This window comes from Somniosus microcephalus, chromosome 9 (assembly GCF_052327205.1).
Source record: "Somniosus microcephalus isolate GS21.2 chromosome 9, FLI_Smic_1.0, whole genome shotgun sequence".
Taxonomy (NCBI): Eukaryota; Metazoa; Chordata; class Chondrichthyes; order Squaliformes; family Somniosidae; genus Somniosus; species Somniosus microcephalus.
The window spans coordinates 123,561,089-123,582,592 of NC_140995.1; the positions used below are offsets into that span (position 1 = coordinate 123,561,089).

The following is a 21,504-nucleotide window of genomic DNA, read 5'->3' on the forward strand; positions in this document are numbered from 1 at the left end:
TTAGTGATAAAAGTTGAGTATTTTGGTCCATAGTTTATATGTCTCTTTGCACTATCAACTGTAATAATGGAGAATTAAATTGGACTTGGAGAGGTCCAAACACCTAATTGTTTTGTTACTTTTTCATGTGAACATGGACTATTCCCCCCCACCTTCCCTCGTCCGTGTAGCCCGTCAGGGTGCACCTCATCCGTCCTGAAGTGATTTTCTTTCTCCGCAACCTTGTGTTCTTAACAATATAAATATATATAAAAAATTTCAGGGAGTGTTGGCTCACAAACATGTATTCAATTTTGTCTATCAGGGAAAGTTTAAAATACAGCTGTGGAACACATCATAGTCATAGTGATGTGCTTTTTCCTCCTGGAAAGGATGACCTGATTGAGAACATTTGGCAGGACTTGTTACCATCCTCTTTAATTAGAACAGATGGAAGGCAATATTTTATGGGGCTTAGCAGAGCTACATTGAAATGATTGTGCAAAAGAGCTTTCAATAAATTGTCAATTTGTTTATTGAAAAGGATTAACTTGCAAAGATGAAAGTGATTTGATAGTGCAAATTAATTTTCAGCATAAAAAGATAGTTTAACTATGAAAAAAGTATAGTACATTTAAGTTTGTACAAACCAATTACATTCCTGCAGTAAGAACAGCATATAAGGTTAATGACAAAAGTACAGGCAGTGGATCGGAGTACTGCCCAGTTGTCCGACAGGTGACTGGCTGTGGTTCCGATTTTGGTTCCGAAGGCTTTAATGATGGTGGTAATATTAGTATGCCATGTACCTATATTAAAAAGAGGACTTTTTCAAATCTCTGACCATCAAAAATATTGTGTGTTCTACACATGTCTTACCAGGTATATCTGGAGCACAAGAAAAATGCAAGTAATTCTATGAGGTCCACATAGAAGCTGCACCAATGCTATAGGTCAAGGACATCCAGCATCAGGTGACTAGTTGGTCCTTGGCAACAATGCCATGATTAAACAGAATTACTTGAATTAGCCAGTCTACGGCCCCTGCACCAAGGACAGCAAGAGTTTAAGGTATGCACCTCACTCTTACATGACAGTTCCCTGGAGGCAGTCACTCTTGACTAGCGCTGGTAATCTTTGGAAGTGAAGTACCAGCACTCATACCTTGTCTGAGGATATAATTATCTACCATCACTGAGATCCTGCTACTCTTCTATTGGGAGAACAATGCCAAACTAATCACAGTTGCATAAATTCAGGATTATGATGGAACGACTGGCAGCTCACATGGCAAAGTTGTAGTTTTCTTGAAAATTCAACAGGAAAAACACAATGGATTGCCCAATTATTCTGTATCCACCCCAGCAGTTTGAATTTGAACTGGTCACAGTGTATAATTAACTTTCATTTTATATTGTTTACTATACCTAAACTCAAAGAACTCAACAATACAAGAAAATGGCATTATGATCTGAATTCCATCAAGGTACAACATATACAAACAGTAACTCATTTTCTTTTTCAGTTTGCCCACTATTATGGTATCCTCCTTCATATGAGAGGATATGTGGGTCTATGTTGAGGACCAGATTTTGGCTACCTGTTTTTACGGCAGTCTGATGAATGGAGGTGGGACTGCTGCTTGGCAGGTTTCAGTCCTGCCTCCATCGAGTTGTGGCCAAGCCACGCTATTTTCCCTTGATTGACCTTGTTAAGCCCGCCCAGCGGGCTTAGGCCAATTAAGGGAAAGCCGATTGCAGAGCACGTCAACGTATAACGTGTCATTTTTGACAGTTGACTTGTCATTGTTTGACAGCTCTGTGAAGCTGTCAAACAGTAACAATATCTGCAGTTTGATGAGGTCTTGCATACAAGACCTCATGAACCTTCTTTCTTTTACAGAAATTAGATGTTTGTTGCATCTGAGAATGCAACGGACATCTCTCATCTGCAACACAGAGGTGCGAGACTCTCCGCAAAGAAACCGACTGAAGCCTGCAGGAAGAAACAAAGGTAAGTACACTTTTAAAAACACTTAGGACTTACCTCAGATACTCACTTCTACACTCTTGCACCCATCACTTACCTTCACACCACACTTTTGCACCCCGCAGACCCACTACTCGCTCAGCTGAGCTGGCGGGTTTTGGAGCCTTCGGGAAGCCCGCACTTAAGAACATAACATAAGAAATAGGAGCAGGAGTAGGCCATACAGCACCTCGGGCCTGCTCCGCCATTCAATAGGATCATGGCTGATCTGAATCTAGACTCACGTCCACTTCCCTGCCCTCTCCCCGTAACCCCTAATTCCCTTATCTGCTAGGAAAATGTCTGTCTACATTTTAATTTATTTAATGTTGCAGCTTCCACAGCTCTCTGGGGTAGCAAACTCCATAGATTTACTACCCTCTGAGTGAAGAAGTTTCTCCTCATCTCAGTTTTTAAAGGGCAGCCCCTTATTCTAAGATTATGCCCCCTAGTTCTAGTCTCATCCATCAGTGGAAACATCCTCACCGCATCCACCCGATCAAGCCCCCTCACAATCTTTTATGTTTCGATAAGATCGCCTCTCATTCTTCTGAACTCCAATGAGTAGAGTCCCAACCTACTCAACCTTTCCTCATACGTCAACCCCCTCATCTCCGGAATCAACCGAGTGAACCTTCTCTGAACCGCCTCAAGAGCAAGTGTATCTTTTCTTAAATATGGAAACCAAAACTGCACGCAGTTTTCCAGGTGTGGCCTCACGACTTCCCTGTTTTTATACTCCATCCCCCTTGCAATAAAAGCCAAGATTCCATTGGCCTTCCTGATCACCTGCTGCACCTGCATACTAACTTTTTGTGTTTCATGCACCAGGACCCCCAGATCCCTTTGTACTGTAGCACTTTGCAGTTTCTCTCCATTTAGATAGATAACTTGCTCTTTGATTTTTTCTGCCAAAGTGCATAACCTCACACCTTCCAACATTATATTGCATCTGCCAAATTTCTGCCCACTCACTTAGCCTGTCTATGTCCTTTTGTAGGTTTTTTATGTCCTCCTCACTCACTGCTTTCCCTCCCATCTTTGTATCGTCGGCAAACTTGGATATGATGCACTCGGTCCCTTCCTCCAAATCGTTAATATAGATTGTAAAGAATTGGGGTCCCAGCACTGACCCCTGCGGAACACCACTAGTTATTGATTGCCAGCCCGAGAACGAACCATTTATCCCAACTCTTTGTTTTCTGTTAGATAGCCAATCTTCCACCCATGCCAGTATATTACCCCCAATCCCGTGATTTTTTATCTTGATCAGTAATCTTTTGTGTGGAACCTTGTCAAATGCCTTTTGGAAGTCCAAATACACTACATCCACTGGTTCCCCTTTATCCATCCTGTATGTTACATCCTCAAAGAATTCGAGCAAATTTGTCAAACATGACTTCCCCTTCGTAAAACCATGCTGACTCTGTCCTATTAAATTATGTTTATCCAAATGCTCTGTTACTGTTTCCTTAATAATGGACTCCAACATTTTGCCAACCACAGATGTTAGGCTAACTGGTCTATAGTTTCCAGCTTTTTGTCTACTTCCCTTCTTAAATAAGGGTGTTACATTAGCAGTTTTCCAATCTGCCGGGACCTTTCCTGAGTCCAGGGAGTTCTGGAAAATGATAACCAATGCATCCACAATCCCTACCGCCACTTCTCTCAAGACCCTAGGATGTAGGCCATCAGGTCCGGGGGATTTATCTGCCTGAAGTCCCATTATTTTACTGAGTACCATCTCCTTAGTGATTTTAATCGTGTTTAGCTCCTCTCCCCACCCCCCCCCCCCATTGCCCCCTGTTTGTCCAGTGTTGGGATATTTTTAGTGTCCTCTACTGTAAAGACTGATACAAAATATTTGTTCAGCGTCTTTGCCATCTCCATGTTTCCCGGTCCCATCCTCTAAGGGACCAACGTTCACTTTAGCCACCCTTTTTCTTTTTATATAGCTGTAGAAACTCTTGCTATCTGTTTTTATATTTTTTGCTAGTTTACTTTCATAATCTATCTTCCCTTTCTTAATTAATCTTTGTTATTGTTTGCTGGCTTTTAAATGCTTCCCAATCTTCTATCCTCCCACTAGATTTGGCTACTTTATATGCCCTTGTTTTCAGTCGAATACTATCCTTTATTACTTTACTAAGCCACGGATGGCTGTCTTTTCTTTTACTCCCCTTTTTCCTCAGTGGAATATATTTATCTTGAAAGATGTGAAATATCTCCTTGAATGTAGACCACTGCTCTTGTACCGTCTTACACTTTAAGCTGTTTTCCCAGTCCACTTTAGTCAATTCTACTCTCATACCTTCATAGTCTTCTTTATTTAAGCTTAGTATGCTGGTTTGAGATCCAACTCTCTCACCCTCAAACTGAATTTGGAATTCAACCATATTATGGTCACTCATTCCAAGGGGATCCTTTACTAGGACATTTTTTATTAATCCTGTCTCATTACACAGGACCAGATCTAAGATTGCCTGCCCCCTGGTTGGTTCAGTTACATACTGCTCAAGGAACCAGTCCCTAATACACTCTATGAACTCTTCCTCAATGCTGCCATGCCCAATTTGATTAGGCCAGTCAATATGAAAGTTAAAATCCCCCATGATTATAGCTGTTCCCTTATTACAAGCCCCAACTATTTCCTGATTTATACTCCGACCAACAGAGTTGCAACTGTTAGGAGGCCAAAAGACTACGCCCACTAGTGACTTTTTCCCCTTATTATACCTTATCTCCACCCAAACCGTTTCACTATCCTGATCCTTTGACCCAATATCATTTCTGACTATTGCAGTGATTCTATCCTTGATTAACATAGCAACCCCACCTCCCTTTCCTTCCTGTCTGTCCTTCCTAATTGTCAAATACCCTTGTATGGTTAGTTCCCAGTCATGATTATCTTGCAGCCATGTTTCCATAATGGCCACCAGATCATACCCATGTGCAGTTATTTGCACCATCAACTCGTCAATTTTGTTACGAATGCTGCGTGCATTCAGATAAAGAACTTTCAAATATGTTTTCTGACAATTTATTCCTGCTTTTACCCCTTTTACTACTTTACCTTTATCATTATACATTCTGTCCCTTCCTGACACGCTCTGGTTTTTAATTCCCCCACTGCTACCTTGCTCTATTACCTTCTCCGCTGTTATTTTTATTTTTCGCTCTCTTAAAACCTCCCCCCCCCCCCCCCCACTAATTAGTTTAAAGCCCTCTCTACAGCCCTAGTTATTCGATTCGCCAGGATTCTAGTCCCAGCACTGGCCAAGTGAAGTCCGTCCCAACGGAACAGCTCTCACCTGTCCCAGTAATGATGCCAGTGTCCCAGGAAGCAAAACCCATTTCTCCCACACCAGTCTTTGAGCCACGCATTTAACTCTCTAATTTTATTTACCCTAGCCAAATTTGCATGTGGCTCAGGTCGTAATCCAGAGATTATTACCCTTGAGGGCAAAAATGGGATAATCCTATTTTCTGCCTGTTAACCAACTGGGCTTTACTCCCTTCCTGCCTCCAAGGAGACGGGACCCGGCGCGGCACGGTAACCCGCCTCCTGGGAAGATGGCATGGAGGCGGGTTGGCCACCCGCCCCCAAATTCTGCCATTTTCCTGGCAGTCCCGCCTCCCCAGGGCTGGCAAAATCGCCCCCTAGGTCTCTGCTTATGGGATGCTGCATCCTCACTCCACTACATGTAAATAATGGTGGTGATGTTGCTCCTACAATGGGTTTAGGTAAGGGATTCCAAGATATTGACTTCTGACAATGAAGGAAGCAATACATGGCCAAGTCAGGATAGTGTCTGACTTTGAAAGGAACATGGAGGTGATGGTTGGGTGGGTTTGTCTGGTAGTAAATCTGCCACTGAAGCAAACCAGCCCTCGCTATCATCAAAGCCATTCCACAGATGTAAACAAGCAGGATGGAATGGACTATCCTGCTGAACCTCCTTCCCAATTACAAGATGACCAGTTTAACCACTCTGAGTAGCAGAGACAAAACCCTGAAAATTTTGTCTGGATTGAGATTTAAACTTTGGCTCACTTATTGGGAATCAAATGTTCCCAAATTTAAAGTTGTTAATCTACCGATTACTGCAATTTTTAATAAGTAATACAAAGTTTTTTTGGTCAATGAGTTTGAGGTGCACGAAAACGCATCATTTAAAAAAAAAAAAAAAAAAAAAAAAAAAAAAAAAAAAAATTTTAAGAGGTCTTCAGACTGAGATACCAGATAGTAGAGTTTCTGTTTGCCCAATATGGTGTGCATACACTTTCACCATAGGGACTCATCCTGACCCAAGTGCACAAAGTTTACAGGCAGATTGGCAAGAGGAAAGGCTTGGAGACTCACAAATGTATACCAGGATACAGCTGGTGTTTAACCAGTGAAAACTGTAGCCTGCCAGCAGCAAATTATGGTAACCTTCCTGTTTATCTAACCAGCACCATCCATAGGCATTAGCTTGTAGAGTTATCTGGGGCTGAATGAACAGATTTCTCTCTCCAGAACCCATTGATAAGCCAAGATGGCTGGTTAGTCATAAACAGTGCTCTGGATTATTGTGAAAAGGCCTAACTCAAGTCTTAATACTGAGTCTGCCATAGTGGTTGACCCTGTTCCAATCTTACATCAGGTATGTCACTCAAAGGGTTGACGGTGGATAGGCAATGGCAAACATTCAAAGACCGAATGGATGAGCTACAGAATTTGTTCATCCCAGTTTGGCATAAAAATAAAACAAAAAAGGTGACTCAACCGTGGCTAACAAGGGAAATTAGGGATAGCATAAGATCCAAGGAGAGGACATATAAATTGGCCAGAAAAAGCAATAATCCTGAGGATTGGGAGCAGTTTAGGATTCAACAAAGGAGGACAAAGGAATTAATTAAGAAAGGGAAAATAGAATGAGAGTAAGCTTGCAGGGAACATAAAAACTGACTGTAAAAGCTTTTATAGCTATGTGAAGAGAAAAAGATTGGTGAAGTCAAGCGTAGGTCCCTTGCAGTCAGAATCAGGGGAATTTATAATGGAAAACAAAGAAATGGCAGACCAATTAAATACATATTTTGGTTCTGTCTTCACAAAGGAGGACACAAATAACCTCCCAGAGATGCCGGGGAACATAGGGTCTGATGAAAGGGTGGAACTGAAAGAAATCAATATTTGTAGGGAAATGGTGTTAGGAAAATTGATGGGGCTGAAGGCTGATAAATCCCCAGGGCCTGATAATCTACATCCCAGGGTACTTAAGGAAGTGGCCCTAGAAATAGTAGATGCATTGCTGGTCATCTTCCAGAACTCGATAGACTCTGGAACAGTACCCATGTATTGGAGGGTAGCTAATGTTACCCCACTATTCAAAAAAGGTGGTAGAGAAAAAGCGGGGAATTATGGACCGGTAAGCCTGACATCGGTAGTGGGGAAAATGCTAGAGTCTATTATAAAAGATGTAATAGCAAAGCACCTGGAAAGCAGTGACAGGATCGGACAAAAACAACATGGATTTACAAAAGGTAAATCATGCTTGACTAATCTACTGGAATTTTTTGAGGATGTAACTGGTAAAATAGATAAGGGAGAACCAGTGGATGTGGTGTATTTGGACTTTCAGAAGGCTTTCGATAAGGTCCCGCATAAGAGATTAGCGTGCAAAATTAAGGCACATGGGATTGGGGGCAAGGTATTGACTTGGATAGAGAACTGGTTGGCGGACAGAAAGCAAAGAGTTGGAATAAACGGGTCATTTTCCGAGTGGCAGGCAGTGACTAGTGGGGTACTGCAAGGATTGGTCCTAGGACCCCAGCTGTTCACAATATATATTAATGATCTGGACGAGGGAATTGGATGTAATATCTCCAAATTTGCAGATGACACAAAGCTGAGGGGGGGGGAGGGTATGCTGTGAGGAGGATGTCGTGAAACTCCAGTACGATTTGGACAGGTTGGGTGATTGGGCAGAAACATGCAAATGCACTATAATGTGGATAAATGTGAGGTTATCCACTTCGGCGGCAAAAACAGGAAGGCAGATTATTATTTGAATAGCAATAGATTGGGAGAAGGGGAAGTGCAAAGAGACCTGGGTGTTCTTGTGCACCAGTCGCTGAAGGTAAGCATGCAGGTGCAACAGGTGGTTAAGAAGGCAAATGGTATGTTGGCCTTCGTAGCAAGAGGGTTCAAGTACAGGAACAAGGATGTCTTGCTACAGTTGTACAGGGCCTTGGTGAGACCGCACCTTGAGTATTGTGTGCAGTTTTGGTCGCCTTACCTGAGGAAGGACGTACTTGCCATGGAAGGAGTGCAGCGAAGATTCACCAGGCTGATACCTGGGATGGCAGGAATGACATACGAGGAGAGATTGTGTCGATTGGGCTTACACTCACTGGAGTTTAGAAGATTGAGAGGGGATCTCATCGAAACCTATAAAATTCTGTCAGGCCTGGACAGACTAGATGCAGGAAGGATGTTTCTGATGGCCGGGGAGTCCAGAACCAGGGGTCATAGTCTAAGGATAAGGGGTAAGCCATTTAGGACTGAAATGAGGAGGAATTTCTTCACCCAGAGAGTGGTGAACCTATGGAATTCTCTGCCACAGAGGGCGGTGGAGGCCAGTTCATTAAATATATTCAAGAAAGAGTTGGATATATTTCTTAAGGCTAAAGGGATCAAGGGATATGGGGAGAAGGCAGGGACAGGGTACTGAATTTGGATGATCAGCCATGATCTCATTGAATGGCGGAGCAGGCTCGAAGGGCCTGCTCCTATCTTCTATGTTTGACCCAAGAATCACCTGCAATGGCATCTCTTCCCACCTCTGCACCATTACCACTGGAGTCCCCAAAGGATCTGTCCTTGGCACCCTCCTATTTCTCATCTACATGCTGCCCCTCGGCGACATCATCCAAAAGCATAACATCAGGTTCCACACGTACGCTGACAGCACCCAGCTCCACCTCATCACTACCTCTCTCGACTCTTCCACTTGCCTTGGACTTGTCAAGCTGCTTGTCCAACATCCAGTATTGGATGAGCAGAAATTTCCTCCAATGCAGGGCATTCTGGAGGGGGAGGGTGAACAGCCAATGGTCGTGGTCCACATTGGTACCAACGACATAGGTAAAAAGAGGGATGAGGTCCTGCATCAAGAATTTAGGGAGCTAGGTAACAGATTAAAGAGCAGGACCTCAAAGGTTGTAATCTCTGGATTACTCCCAGTGCCACGTGCTAGTAAGTATAGGAATGGGAGGATAGAGCAGATGAATGCGTGGCTAAAGAGTTGGTGTAGGGGGGAGGGTTTTACTTTCCTGGATCACTGGGCCTGCTTCTGGGAAAGGTGGCACTTGTACAAGTCGGACGGGTTGCACCTGAACCAGAGCGGGACAAATATCCTTGCGGGGAGGTTTGCTAGCACTGTTGGGGGGGGTTTAAACTAACTTGGCAGGGGGATGGGATACAGAGGGGAGCTGAAATAGGGGGGGATGTGCTGCCAATTATAGAGAAAAAAACAAGTCAGCTTGGTAGACAGGGCAAATATATAAGGGCAAGGCTGGATGGCATCTATTTTAATACAAGGAGTCTTGCAAATAAGGTGGATGAACTGAAGGTGTTGATAAACACATGGGAGTATGATATTGTTGCTATCACGGAGACATGGTTGAGGGAAGGGCAAGACTGGCAGCTCAATATTCCGGGGTACAGAATCTTCAGGCGAGACAGAGGGGGAGGTATAAGAGGAGGGGGTGTCGCAATATTAATTAAGGAGTCAATTACTGCAGTAAGGAGGGATGATATATTAGCAGGGTCCTCTAATGAGGCCATATGGGTGGAGCTTAAAAACAAAAAGGGGGCAAGCACTTTGCTGGGAGTGTACTATAGGCCTCCAAACAGTCAGGGGGAGATAGAGGAACAGATATGTAGGCAAATCTCAGAGAAATGTGCAAATAATAGGGTAATAATAATGGGGGATTTCAACTTCCCCAATATTAACTGGGATAGTCAGAGTGTGAAAGGCTCAGAGGGTGTAGAATTCTTAAAGTGCATCCAGGAGAGCTTTTTGAGCCAGCATGTAGAAAGTCCTACAAGAGAGGGGGCGGTACTGGACCTAATTCTAGGGAATGTGGCCGGCCAAGTGGAAAAAGTGCTAGTAGGTGAGCACTTTGGTGATAGTGACCATAATATGGTAAGATTTAAGGTGGCCATGGAAAAGGACAGGGATGGGCCGGAAATAAAGGTTCTAAATTGGGGGAAGGCCGATTTTAATAGGATAAGGCAGGATCTGGCCAAAATGGACTGGGATCAGCTACTTGTAGGAAAATCCGCATCGGAGCAATGGGAGGCTTTCAGAAGGGAGATTGAGATCATACAATGGCAACATGTTCCCGTAAAGGTCAAGGGTGGTTCCAAAAACCACAGGGAACCTTGGATGTCAGGGGATATACGAGAATGGATTAGGAAAAAAAGGAGGGCTTTTGGTAGATACAAAAGGCTAAAGACGGAGGAAGCCCTAGAGGAGTACAAAAAGTGCAGGGGGATACTTAAAAAAGAAATTAGGAGATCAAGGAGGGGCCATGAAATAACACTGGCAAGCAAAATAAAGGAAAATCCGAAGATGTTTTATAAGTATATTAAGGGTAAGAGGATAACTAGGGAAAAAATAGGGCCCATTAGGGACAAAAGTGGCAATCTGTGTGTGGAGCCGGAAGATGTAGGAGGGGTTCTAAATGAATTTTTTGCATCTGTTTTCACTATGGAGAAGGACGATGTAGACATAGAAATAGGGCGGGGGGACTGTGATATGCTCGAACATATTAACATCGAGAGGGAGGAGGTATTGGCGGTTTTAGCTGGCCTAAAAATGGATAAATCCCCAGGCCCGGATGAAATGTATCCCAGGCTGCTGTGTGAGGCAAAGGAGGAGATTGCGGGGGCTCTAACACATATATTCAGGACCTCTCTGGCCACAGGGGATGTGCCAGAGGACTGGAGAACCGCTAATGTAGTACCATTATTCAAGAAGGGTAGTAGGGAAAAACCGGGGAACTACAGGCCAGTGAGCCTAACATCAGTGGTAGGAAAATTATTGGAAAAAATCCTGAGGGACAAAATTTGTCTCCACTTGGAGAGGCAAGGATTAATCAGGGATAGTCAACATGGCTTTGTCAAGGGAAGATCATGTCTGACTAATTTGATTGAATTTTTTGAGGGGGTGACTAGGTGTGTGGATGAGGGTAACGCAGTGGATGTGGTATACATGGATTTCAGTAAGGCCTTCGATAAAGTCCCGCACAGGAGACTGGTCAAGAAGGTAAGAGCCCATGGAATCCAGGGTGCCTTGGCACATTGGATACAAAACTGGCTTAGTGGCAGAAGGCAGAGGGTGATGGTCGAAGGTTGTTTTTGTGACTGGAAGCCTGTGGCCAGTGGGGTACCACAGGGATCAGTGCTGGGTCCCTTGCTGTTTGTGGTCTACATTAATGACTTGGATATGAATGTAAAGGGTATGATCAGTAAGTTCGCGGATGATACAAAAATTGGTAGGGTGGTAAATAGCGAGGAGGGTAGCCTCAGTCTGCAGGACGATATAGATGGGTTGGTCAGATGGGCGGAACAGTGGCAAATGGAATTTAACCCGGAAAAGTGCGAGGTGATGCACTTTGGGGGGACTAACAAGGCAAAGGAATACACAATGAATGGAAAGACCCTAGGCAAGACGGAGGGTCAGAGGGATCTGGGTGTGCAAGTACACAGATCCCTGAAGGCGGCGGAACAGGTGGATAAGGTGGTAAAAAAGGCATATGGGATACTTGCCTTCATTAGCCGAGGCATTGAATATAAGAGCAAGGAGGTTATGATGGAGCTGTATAAAACACTGGTTAGGCCACAGCTGGAATATTGTGTGCAGTTCTGGTCGCCACACTACAGGAAGGATGTGATCGCGTTAGAGAGGGTGCAGAGGAGGTTCACCAGGATGTTACCAGGGCTGGAGCGCTTCAGCTATGAAGAGAGACTGGGCAGGTTGGGTTTGTTTTCCTTGGAGCTGAGGAGGCTGAGGGGGGACATGATTGAGGTGTACAAAATTATGAGGGGCATAGATAGGATGGATGCTGAGGAGCTTTTTCCCTTAGTAGAGGGGTCAATAACTAGGGGGCATAGATTCAAGGTAAAGGGCGGGAGGTTTAGAGGGGATTTGAGAAAGAACTTTTTCACCCAGAGGGTGGTTGGAGTCTGGAACTCACTGCCTGAAAGGGTTGTGGAGGCAGAAACCCTCACAACATTTAAGAAGCATTTGGATGTGCACTTGAAATGCCATAGCATACAAGGCTACGGGCCAAATGCTGGAATATGGGATTAGATTAGACAGGGCTTGATGGCCGGCGCGGACACGATGGGCCGAAGGGCCTCTATCCGTGCTGTATTACTCTATGACTCTAATTAGTGTTGGGAATACTGAACCCACCGTCTTCGGTCACCGCCACTAACTCCGTTCTCTAGCTATCCCTCTTCCTGCCATTGTGAGGCTGAACCAGACTGTTCACAACCTTGGCATGCTATTTGACCGAGTTGAGCTTCCAATCTCGTATCCTTTCCATCACCAAGACCGTCTACTTCCACCTCCGTAACATCACGTGACTCCGCCCCTGCCTTAGCTCATCTGCTGCTGTAGCCCTCATCCATGCTTTTGTTACTTATCAACTCGACTATTCCAATGTGCTGCTAGCCAGCCTCCCACTTTGCACCTTCTGTAAACTTGAGTTCATCCAAAACTCTGCTGCCCATATCCTAATTCGCACCGAGTCCCGTTCACCCATCACCCCTGTGCTCACTGACTTATCACAGAATCACAGAATCCCCACAGTGCAGATAGAGGCCATTTCGGCCCATCGAGCCTGCACCGACACATATCCCACCCGATCCCCGTAACCCCTACACCAACACATATCCCACCCTATCCCCGTAACCCCACGTATTTAATCCCCCTAACACTAAGGGTCAATTTATCGTAGCCAATCAACCTAACCCGCACATCTTTGGACTGTGGGAGGAAACCGGAGCACCCGGAGGAAACCCACGCAAACACGGGGAGAATGTGCAAACTCCACACAGACAGTCACCCGAGGCCGGATTCGAACCCGGGTCCCTGGCGCTGTGAGGCAACAGTGCTAACCACTATGCCACCGTGCTTATACTGGCTACTGGTCCGGAAACACCTCAATTCTAAAATTCTCATCTTTGTTTTCAAATCCCTCCATGGCCTTGCCCTTCCATTTTCCTGTAACCGCCTCCAGTCCTACAACCCTCCAAGATCTCTGCTCTCCTCCAATTCTGGCATCATGCGCATCCCCAATTTTCACCACTCCACCATTGGCAGCCGTACCTTCAGCTGCTTAGGACCTGAGCTCTGAAATTCCCTCTCTAAACCTCTCCGTCCTTCCTTTAAGACGCTCTTTAAAACCTACCTCTTGACCAAGCTTTAGGTCCTTCCCAATTACAAGATGACCTGTTTAACCACTCTGAGTGGCTTGGTGTCAAATTTTGTTTGATAATCACTCCTGTGAAGTGCTTTGGGGTGTTTTACTATGTTAAAGGCGCTATATAAAAGCGAGTTGTTGTTATTTCCCTGCTCATCGCATCACTTCCCATCATGAAGGGTAGTCACTTTTGGTCATTAGACAATTAGCGAGCATAGGTTGGAGCCCTCCAACAGGTGGGACAGTAAGGACCAGGAACTCCTGACCAATGGCATGGTGACCATAGTTCACCATCAAATGCCTGAGTTCATTGCGACCATTCTTGGCACAGCATAAATACACACCATATCTCATTAACTGCTCTGCAACCCAACCACAGCTATCGTTTCAAAACTCATTCCTCAGTAGCTGTACTGCAGGCCTTCAGCAAGCTGTCTTGCAACAGTCCAATGCTGCATATGAGGCTTATTCATCAACTGTGAAAGGCTTTGGTAGCAATGTGTTTGCCATAAGGCTGACTCCCACCTCCAATGTGCTCAGTAGCAGGTTAGTGTGGACCAGAACCCTTCCTCCCTGCAACTGTTTACCATTTTTTTTTAAACCATAAATCTGTCATATAGCTTGGATCGCTAATCACCTACAGTAAATAGTCTGAAAAGGTTTCTGAGCATTCACCTTAATTATTTTCATTAAGATCTTCTAGCAAATATTAAAGAACAAAACACATTCAAAATGCCAAACATTAAATGTATTTTGCTTTGTAATGCAATCTAGAAAATTGCTTAGAAACATCTTTAGATGCAGTGCAGAACATAGTGGTATGCACCCCTGAAACTTAAAGGTCAGTAATACATACTCACCTGCCATTCCCTCTGATCATGTTTAGCACACCTAATATTCATCTCAATCCCATGTACAAGGTTGTTAAATTCCATTCCTTTCTTCCTGGACCATCTAAATTTATTCATGGCTTCAGTGAAGGATAGATCTTTGTATTTCTTGGGGCTTTTGATGATAAATGGCCATGACCTTGATACAGAAAATAAATATTTAAATGTAATTCGTAGAACAAACACTTTTTCCTTTATATCTCTATCCAGTTATACTATAAAGCAATTGGATATTAACTGTTTCTAGTGCAAAGAGTGATCGTGTTAATCATATGGTGATCCTTTATGAATTTACTATATAAACTATTTCTTCCAATAGGTTAATACACTAGCTTTGTGTTAAATGATAAAAATAACCATTCAAGTGGAAAGATCATTTCTGCTCTCATACTTCTAAATATTAAAGATGAATTTTAAAACTTTTTTCCAAAGGTCAATTACAAAATATACTTCCTATTCTATCAAATATATAATTTACTCAACCTGTACATAGCAATAAGATTTTGCCATCTCATAGGAGTACAATCCCATGGCATACTTACCCTTTAAGAAGTTTGTGCCATGACAATTATTCCCTCAGTGTGTTATATTCTACTGTATTAACTGTGTTGAAATCATGATTCACCATTTGGTCTCCTACTTCAACTCATTCTTTGCCAAGACCGCAAAGCTCTAAAAAGCTCAATCTCCCCTTCCTCCTGCAATCTACAGGTTTTTAAAACTTGTGCTTACAATTACCTAACCACTACTTTGTGATTTATCTCAAATTTTCTCCGACCGTTTTGAATTTTGTTACTTCCTGCATGATACGTCTCCGTCTTTTACCTAGAATACCAGCAGCTCTTGGAAGTTCAGGCACTCTTTTTTTTGTAATAAAAGGTTTCAAGCTTTCAAGGACTGCTATTCTGTTCTGGATTTTGCATCTGATGTATTAGGTCTATATACATGCCAACCTCAAACTAGCAAAAGCTGACACAGCCTCCAAAAATCTAAAATCTGGCAAACTGAGAATGGCCTTGACAGGTGAAAGCAAGTAGTTATATGAGTGGAGTTGGGGAGGCAGGGAGGAAATCAGACTCCATCTCGCCATTTCTCAGGTGGAAAACGGGAGTTCTGGAGATGAATTTCGGGTGGCGACTGCCTGCGCCTGATCTGCACTGAAAGTGTGTCGGTATTGGTTCGGGCGACCTTTAGTCGTCCCGGGTGCCTGCCTGCAATAAGAGTTAGCCAATTAAAATATTCAAACCGGGTCCTGCGACTGTTTCAGGCCCATTTGTAATATTGGTCTGTGACAATGCCTGATTCATTTACTCTTAAGCCTGCCTAGCAAATCATGGTAGGAACAGGGAAGCAGGTGGCAGAAGTGGTATTTAAAGGGATCCTTGCCTCCTTTCAGGCAAGACTCTGGTTAGTAATTTTAGGTTGCTTGTGGACCTTTTTTTGGCTATTTTGGCTGCAGGCAGAGTGTTTAAAATTGAGATGGAATCATTCTTTGGAGCTGCAGGAGTCTTTCTCTCCTTTGTCTTCAGCACAATTATTTTTGTGTGTGTTCTGATAGGGTAGATTTTCCCGAAGCTGTCGGGAAGAAGGCGGGACTACAACTTTCGGGTTTTTGACCCGCCTACATCAACGTCCGGCCAATCCGCGCGATTTTCCCTTGATTGACCTTGTTGAGCCCGCCCAGCGGGCTCAGCAGGCCAATTAAGGGCCACCCGGCAACAGGTGACGTCACAGACTGCAATTTCATCTGTCAAGAGTTCTTGACAGATGAAATATCAGTGTTTCACAGCTGTTTATATTCATCTCAATCCCATGTACAAGGTTGTTAAATTCCATTCCTTTCTTCCTGGACCATCTAAATGTATTCATGGCTTCAGTGAAGGATAGATCTTTGTATTTCTTGGGGCTTTTGATGATAAATGGCACTTTTCACAGATCGCAGCCGTTCAGCTTTAAGTGCCGGGTGAGTGATGGGCTCCCGACGGCTACAGGAAGAAAGGCTGTTAAGGTAAGTACAGGTAAGTAAAAGTTCTTTACACATTTTAGACACACCAAACACACTTACTTTTGCACTCATGCACCCATCACTCACCTGAGCACCGACATCGCGACCCCTCCAACTCCTTCAACCCGATGGCCCGCCTGCTCTAATCTGGCGTGGTTTGGAGCCGTCGGGAATCCCACACGAAACCCCTCAAAATAGGGATTAGGCTAAAAACTGCCGTTGGTAGTTAATTGGCACTAATCCCTTCCCGCCTGGTTTCGGCGGGTCTCAGTACGGGGCGGGTACCCGCCGCCCCTGAAACTTACGTGGGGCGGGGTTTTGGGCGGGATGGTGTCGGGACCCCCAAATTCAGAATCCCCCCCCCCCCCCCCACACGCCTGAAACCCCGTCTGACGGCTCCCCGAAAATCTAGCCTGATGTGTCTGTCATTGGGGCTGGAGGACGAGGAGGAGCAACACCAGCAAGGAAGACTGCACCGATCAAGAAATGCTGCTAAAAGAGAGTGAAGGAGGGGAGGATGCAGGAGGCCCTACACCATGCATGTCTTCAGGAACCACATTTCCTTGCTGAATCTGATGAAGCACCAGTGTGTGAGGGATAGCACAAGGGCATGGATAGCACTGCCTGTGACTGAAGGTGATGGTGGCACTTCATTTCATTCCAGGCTACAACAGGTGGTATAAGTGACAAAACACAGTTTGCAGTCCACGGCTGTATCAGGGAAATGCTTTACGTTCCCCATGGAGTAAGCGAAGCCAGGATAGTGGGCTTCTCATGGCCGCAAGGCATCATTGATTGCCCCTATATTGCCTTGTATGCTCCACCTGAAGAGCTAGGGATATACATCATCAGAAAGAGATTCCATTCTCTGAATGTCCAGTTGATGTGCAACAAGTCAGTGCACTAGTCACAGTGCGTGTTTTACTGGGGTATTTCCTGAGCTGGCTCACAACTCCTGTCAGGATCCTGAACACAGACGCTGAGAAGCACTATAATCAGAGCCATTAAACCACCAGAGCTCTAACTGAACAAACCATCGGCCTACTGAAGCAGAGGCTCCACTGCCTGTATAGGTCTGAAGGCCTTCTTCAGTACAGCCCTGAGAGCATCTTCAGATTCATCATTATTTGCTGCCTGCTCCTTAACTTTGCCCTGAAAAAGGGCCAACCCTTTGAGACATCTAGGGAGGAAGAAGTGTAGGTGTAGAAGCAGGAAGATCAGAAGGAAGCTGAGGATACTGACGAAGAGTAAGGGCCACCAATCCCAGAGCTGTCGCAACTGATCGAGGAGAGATTCAATTGAATAATCTCTCGCCTCCCCAGTACACCAACAGTCTCTCTCATCACCAAGGTCCTTACACCCACTACATAAATATCCTCACAGTGTGATCCTTCTTGGGTGTTGCACCAACTTTACTACGAATATTAAGACCAACAGCTAAGTAAAGAAAAAAGCAAAATGCTTAATTAGTCTTCATTTCATAATTCCATAAATGTAACAATTGAGAGATTAAAAAATCACCCTTGTGCAAACCTCTAGTGCCTGACTTCTGTGCTCTTTTTCAAGGTGGCTCTCTTGCAGCTACAGTTTGGGAGTTTGGAGGCTGTTTAACTTCCACTGAGGGTATTTGAGATGGCCGTGGTGGGCGACCTTAAGGAGCTGTGGCCATAGAGGGCCCGACGACAGACTGCTGTACCTTGGCATCGCCTGAGACGGTCAAACCCAGCTGGCTGTCTGGAACCCACAAGGCCACTGGCTGAGAGGTTGGTGGGGGAGCAGGTGTGCTATCAGTCTGAGAGAGGGCAGCATGTGCCTCTCCCATGATGCCACTGCCACCCTGATGGGGCTGAGCCTCAGCAATCACACTGCTGTGCGGGTGAATGTGGATAAATGGTGGCTCTCCTGTTTGCATCTGTACACGGTCATTGTGTGCCAGCTGCTCCTGTAAGAAGGAAAGAACTGTGTTAGTAGTAGCCTGTTTTGAGGATGTGCATGTCAGGGTAGAATAGTGTGGTGGTGTGTGAAAGAAGGCGCAGGTGTGGGGAAGTAATTGTGAAGACAGTGACAGGTGCAGAAGGTGCCTGTAGAGCAGAAGGAGATTTAGTTAAGTATGCTGCTGTGATTGGAAGAGAGTGATGAGAAGTGGAGAAGGGAAGGTTTGTGAATATTGGGACTACAAGTGGTGCAGGGCTCTGCAGAGTAACAGATGAGAGATTAATGAGTCTCACCTTAGCAGCCCTGGTCAGATCGTTCAACGTCTGCCTGCGTTAGTCAGGTTGTTGGTGCAATGCTCCTGGCATTGACCTGTTTTGCTACCTATTCCCACTGATACTGGGCTACTTGTCTGGAAAGCGGCAATTACAGCTATAATCCTCTGAGAATGTTTTTCTTTTGAATTGGACTGTTCTTGATTTATTGGGTCTTCTTGGGGCAATAGAGAGTGTGTTGATGACCACTGTCCAAGAATGTTCAACTTTTGAAAACATTTATTTATGGGAGGTGGGTGTCGCTGGCAACGCCAGCCTTTATTGCCCATCCCTAATTGCCCTTGAGAAGATGGTGGTGAGCCACCTTCTTGAACTGCTGCAGTCCATGTGGTGAAGGTACTCCCACAGTGCTGTTAGGGAGGGAATGCCAGGATTTTGACCCAGCGATGATGAAGGATCGGCGATATATTTCCAAGTCAGGATGGTGTGTGACTTGGAGGGGAAGTTGGAGGTGGTGGTGTTCTCATACGCCTGCTGCCCTTGTCCTTCTAGGTGGTAGAGGTCGCGGGTTTGGGAGGTGCTGTCTATATGGAGAGCTTTTATTGAATATTGCAAATATAGCTACCACTAATGGGGCTTAGAATCCATGTAATGCCACTCCTAAATCCAAGATCCTTTCTTAACACATGGAGCATTGTAGTTGAATGACCGTGAACCTTTCCAGTGGTAATGAGAGTGTACTTCACTTGCCCATAAAGGAGGTCCTGCACTGCTGCAATTGGGATTTTTTTAAAATCACAATAAATACCCCATATCTCCAGAACTAATACATTGGTAGTCTCCTAAAGGGATCTCATAAGCCAGTCATACACAAGGGATAGGCATGAAACTGTTTGATTCTGAAAAACTAAGTAAAGTCCAGTAAAATTATCTACTGATGTAAGTGTGACTCGTTCCTTATTTTGTATCATTACACAATTGAGTGCTGTTCTGTGAAATAAAAGCAGGTTAATGACTTGTATCAGCACTCATTTGACTAAGTGTTTGCTCAGTCCATCTTTGTAAAGATTGAAGAAGTACATGTGCAAAGGACACAAATGTCCAGTGCAGAGGAGATGTTATTGTTATGTGCCTGGATTATGCTATATTTAAAGTAGATATAGGGCAGTGTGGAAAAGTAATGGCCCAGAAATTCGGGTCCCAACGCGTGAGTACGCATGGGGTACTCACGCGTAGGCCCAACGTAAGTGCCGGTTTCGTGCATGCGCGGGAAACCGGCATTTCCGTTCCCCTGAAAGAAGGGGTTCAGAAGTCGATCGTGTGCGCCGGAGAGGCAGTGCGTGCGCATTGAACTTACGTTTTTTTCCAGGTTTTTCCGGGAGGGTAAGTCTCCAGCAGTTACACTTTAAAAAAGCAGGCGCAAGGCCTGCTTTTAATAAGGCAAGTGGTGAATTAATTAAAATTAAAACATTTTTTCCACAGGTTTATTATTTTTAAATACTTTAAAGAAAGGTAAGTTTATTTTTAGCCCCATTAGAAAATGTAATTAATTAGTTTTTTCAAAAATTTAAATTGTTTAAAAGTTATTTCATGTAATTTATAGTTTATTTTAAAAATGTGATTTAAAAAAAAAATTATTTGAGGTTTTAGTGATGTTTTGGGGCTTATAGTATTTATAGGTTTGACAGCTCTTCCTGTCAAACTTATGAATGGAGCATTCCCTGTTCCGATTGGCTGTCCATGGCCCACGTGATCCCAGGGGACGCATCGAACTAACTGCGCCCCTGGGATACGCAAGCACTGCGCACCGGCAGTTGGAGCAGGCCCAGGATTGGAATCTCACGCGGGCCCACAGCTCAACGGCCGGCGGCTAGGTAAGTGCAGGTCGGAGGCTTGCACCCGCGGGAAGACCCCGACCCGAATTTCTGGGCCATATATATAATATGTGCTGGGGACTGAAAGATGGTAGCTCCGTTTGAGTAGAGGAAATGTTCAGCATGTTCTTGGGAGGGAACCAATGAGTAGGCTTTCATAGCAAAAACAAAGTTGGACAATGGCAGAATGTGTCCATTACTGGAAGCAGCTATAAATCATTGCTCACATAAGGCTGCAAACTCTGTTGCCCTATTTAGCCTCCAGCAGAACAATTGTTTCACGTCCCCTTTCACCGCCCTGTATGATCTGCTGGCTTGCCCCATTTTGCAACTTGTAGTCAATCTGCTTGTAGGCCAGGCCAGGCCAGGCCAGGCCAGAGCCATTGCATATTTTTTCACCCAATGTACGACACTTTGCATTTGTCAGTATTAAATTTCATTTGCAATTTGTCTCCTTAACTGATCTAAATACTTCTGCAAATCTTTAACTGTACCCTTTGTCTCTAAAGTTCTCCCTACTTAAGTGTTAACTGTAAATTTGACAAGCTTACATAAAGATTTCAGTCATCCAGGTTATCTCTCTAGATTAGAAGCAACAGAGTTCACTAGCACGAAGTGCCTCCTCCCAATCTGACACTACATCTCTCCCAAGTGCACTCGGTTTCACATTTTTTAACCAGATTCTTATCTAGTGTTATGTTCTATCTGAATTCCTATGGATTTTAGTTCAATTAGGAATCTTTTGTGTGTAATTTTGTCAAAAGCTTTCTGACAGTCCAAATAAACTATATTAGAGCGAGCTCCATTATCTACTTTACTTGTAACATTCACAAAGAAGTTAAGGAATTTGTCAGGCAGGCTCTTCCCCTTCTAAATCGGTGCTGGCTGTTTCTTAAGTTTATGCTATACAGACAATCCTCCAGTTTGCTGCTTGAGATGCTTTCTGTTATTTACCTGACGTTATAGTATAATCACATCCATGCTGTCCATGAGCAAAAATTATGTAACATTTAAAAAAGGTTAAGATAACTTGCCATTAA

At 44.3% G+C, this 21,504-nt stretch overlaps 1 protein-coding gene across 4 annotated transcripts in view; it reads right to left on the bottom strand.

Annotated features, from left to right (window-relative positions):
* Positions 1 to 496: 496 nt before the first annotated feature.
* Positions 497 to 21,504, bottom strand: part of moxd1 (monooxygenase, DBH-like 1) — a 156,794-nt gene continuing 135,786 nt past the window's right edge. For all 4 annotated transcript variants that reach the window (XM_085997120.1, XM_085997119.1, XM_085997118.1 and 1 more), the window contains 2 exons: positions 14,349 to 14,517; positions 497 to 788 (listed from right to left, as the gene is read on the bottom strand). In XM_085997120.1, the coding sequence (XP_085853246.1) occupies positions 633 to 788; positions 14,349 to 14,517 (325 nt within the window). In that variant the 3' untranslated portion in view covers positions 497 to 632. The remainder of the gene's footprint in view (positions 789 to 14,348; positions 14,518 to 21,504) is intronic.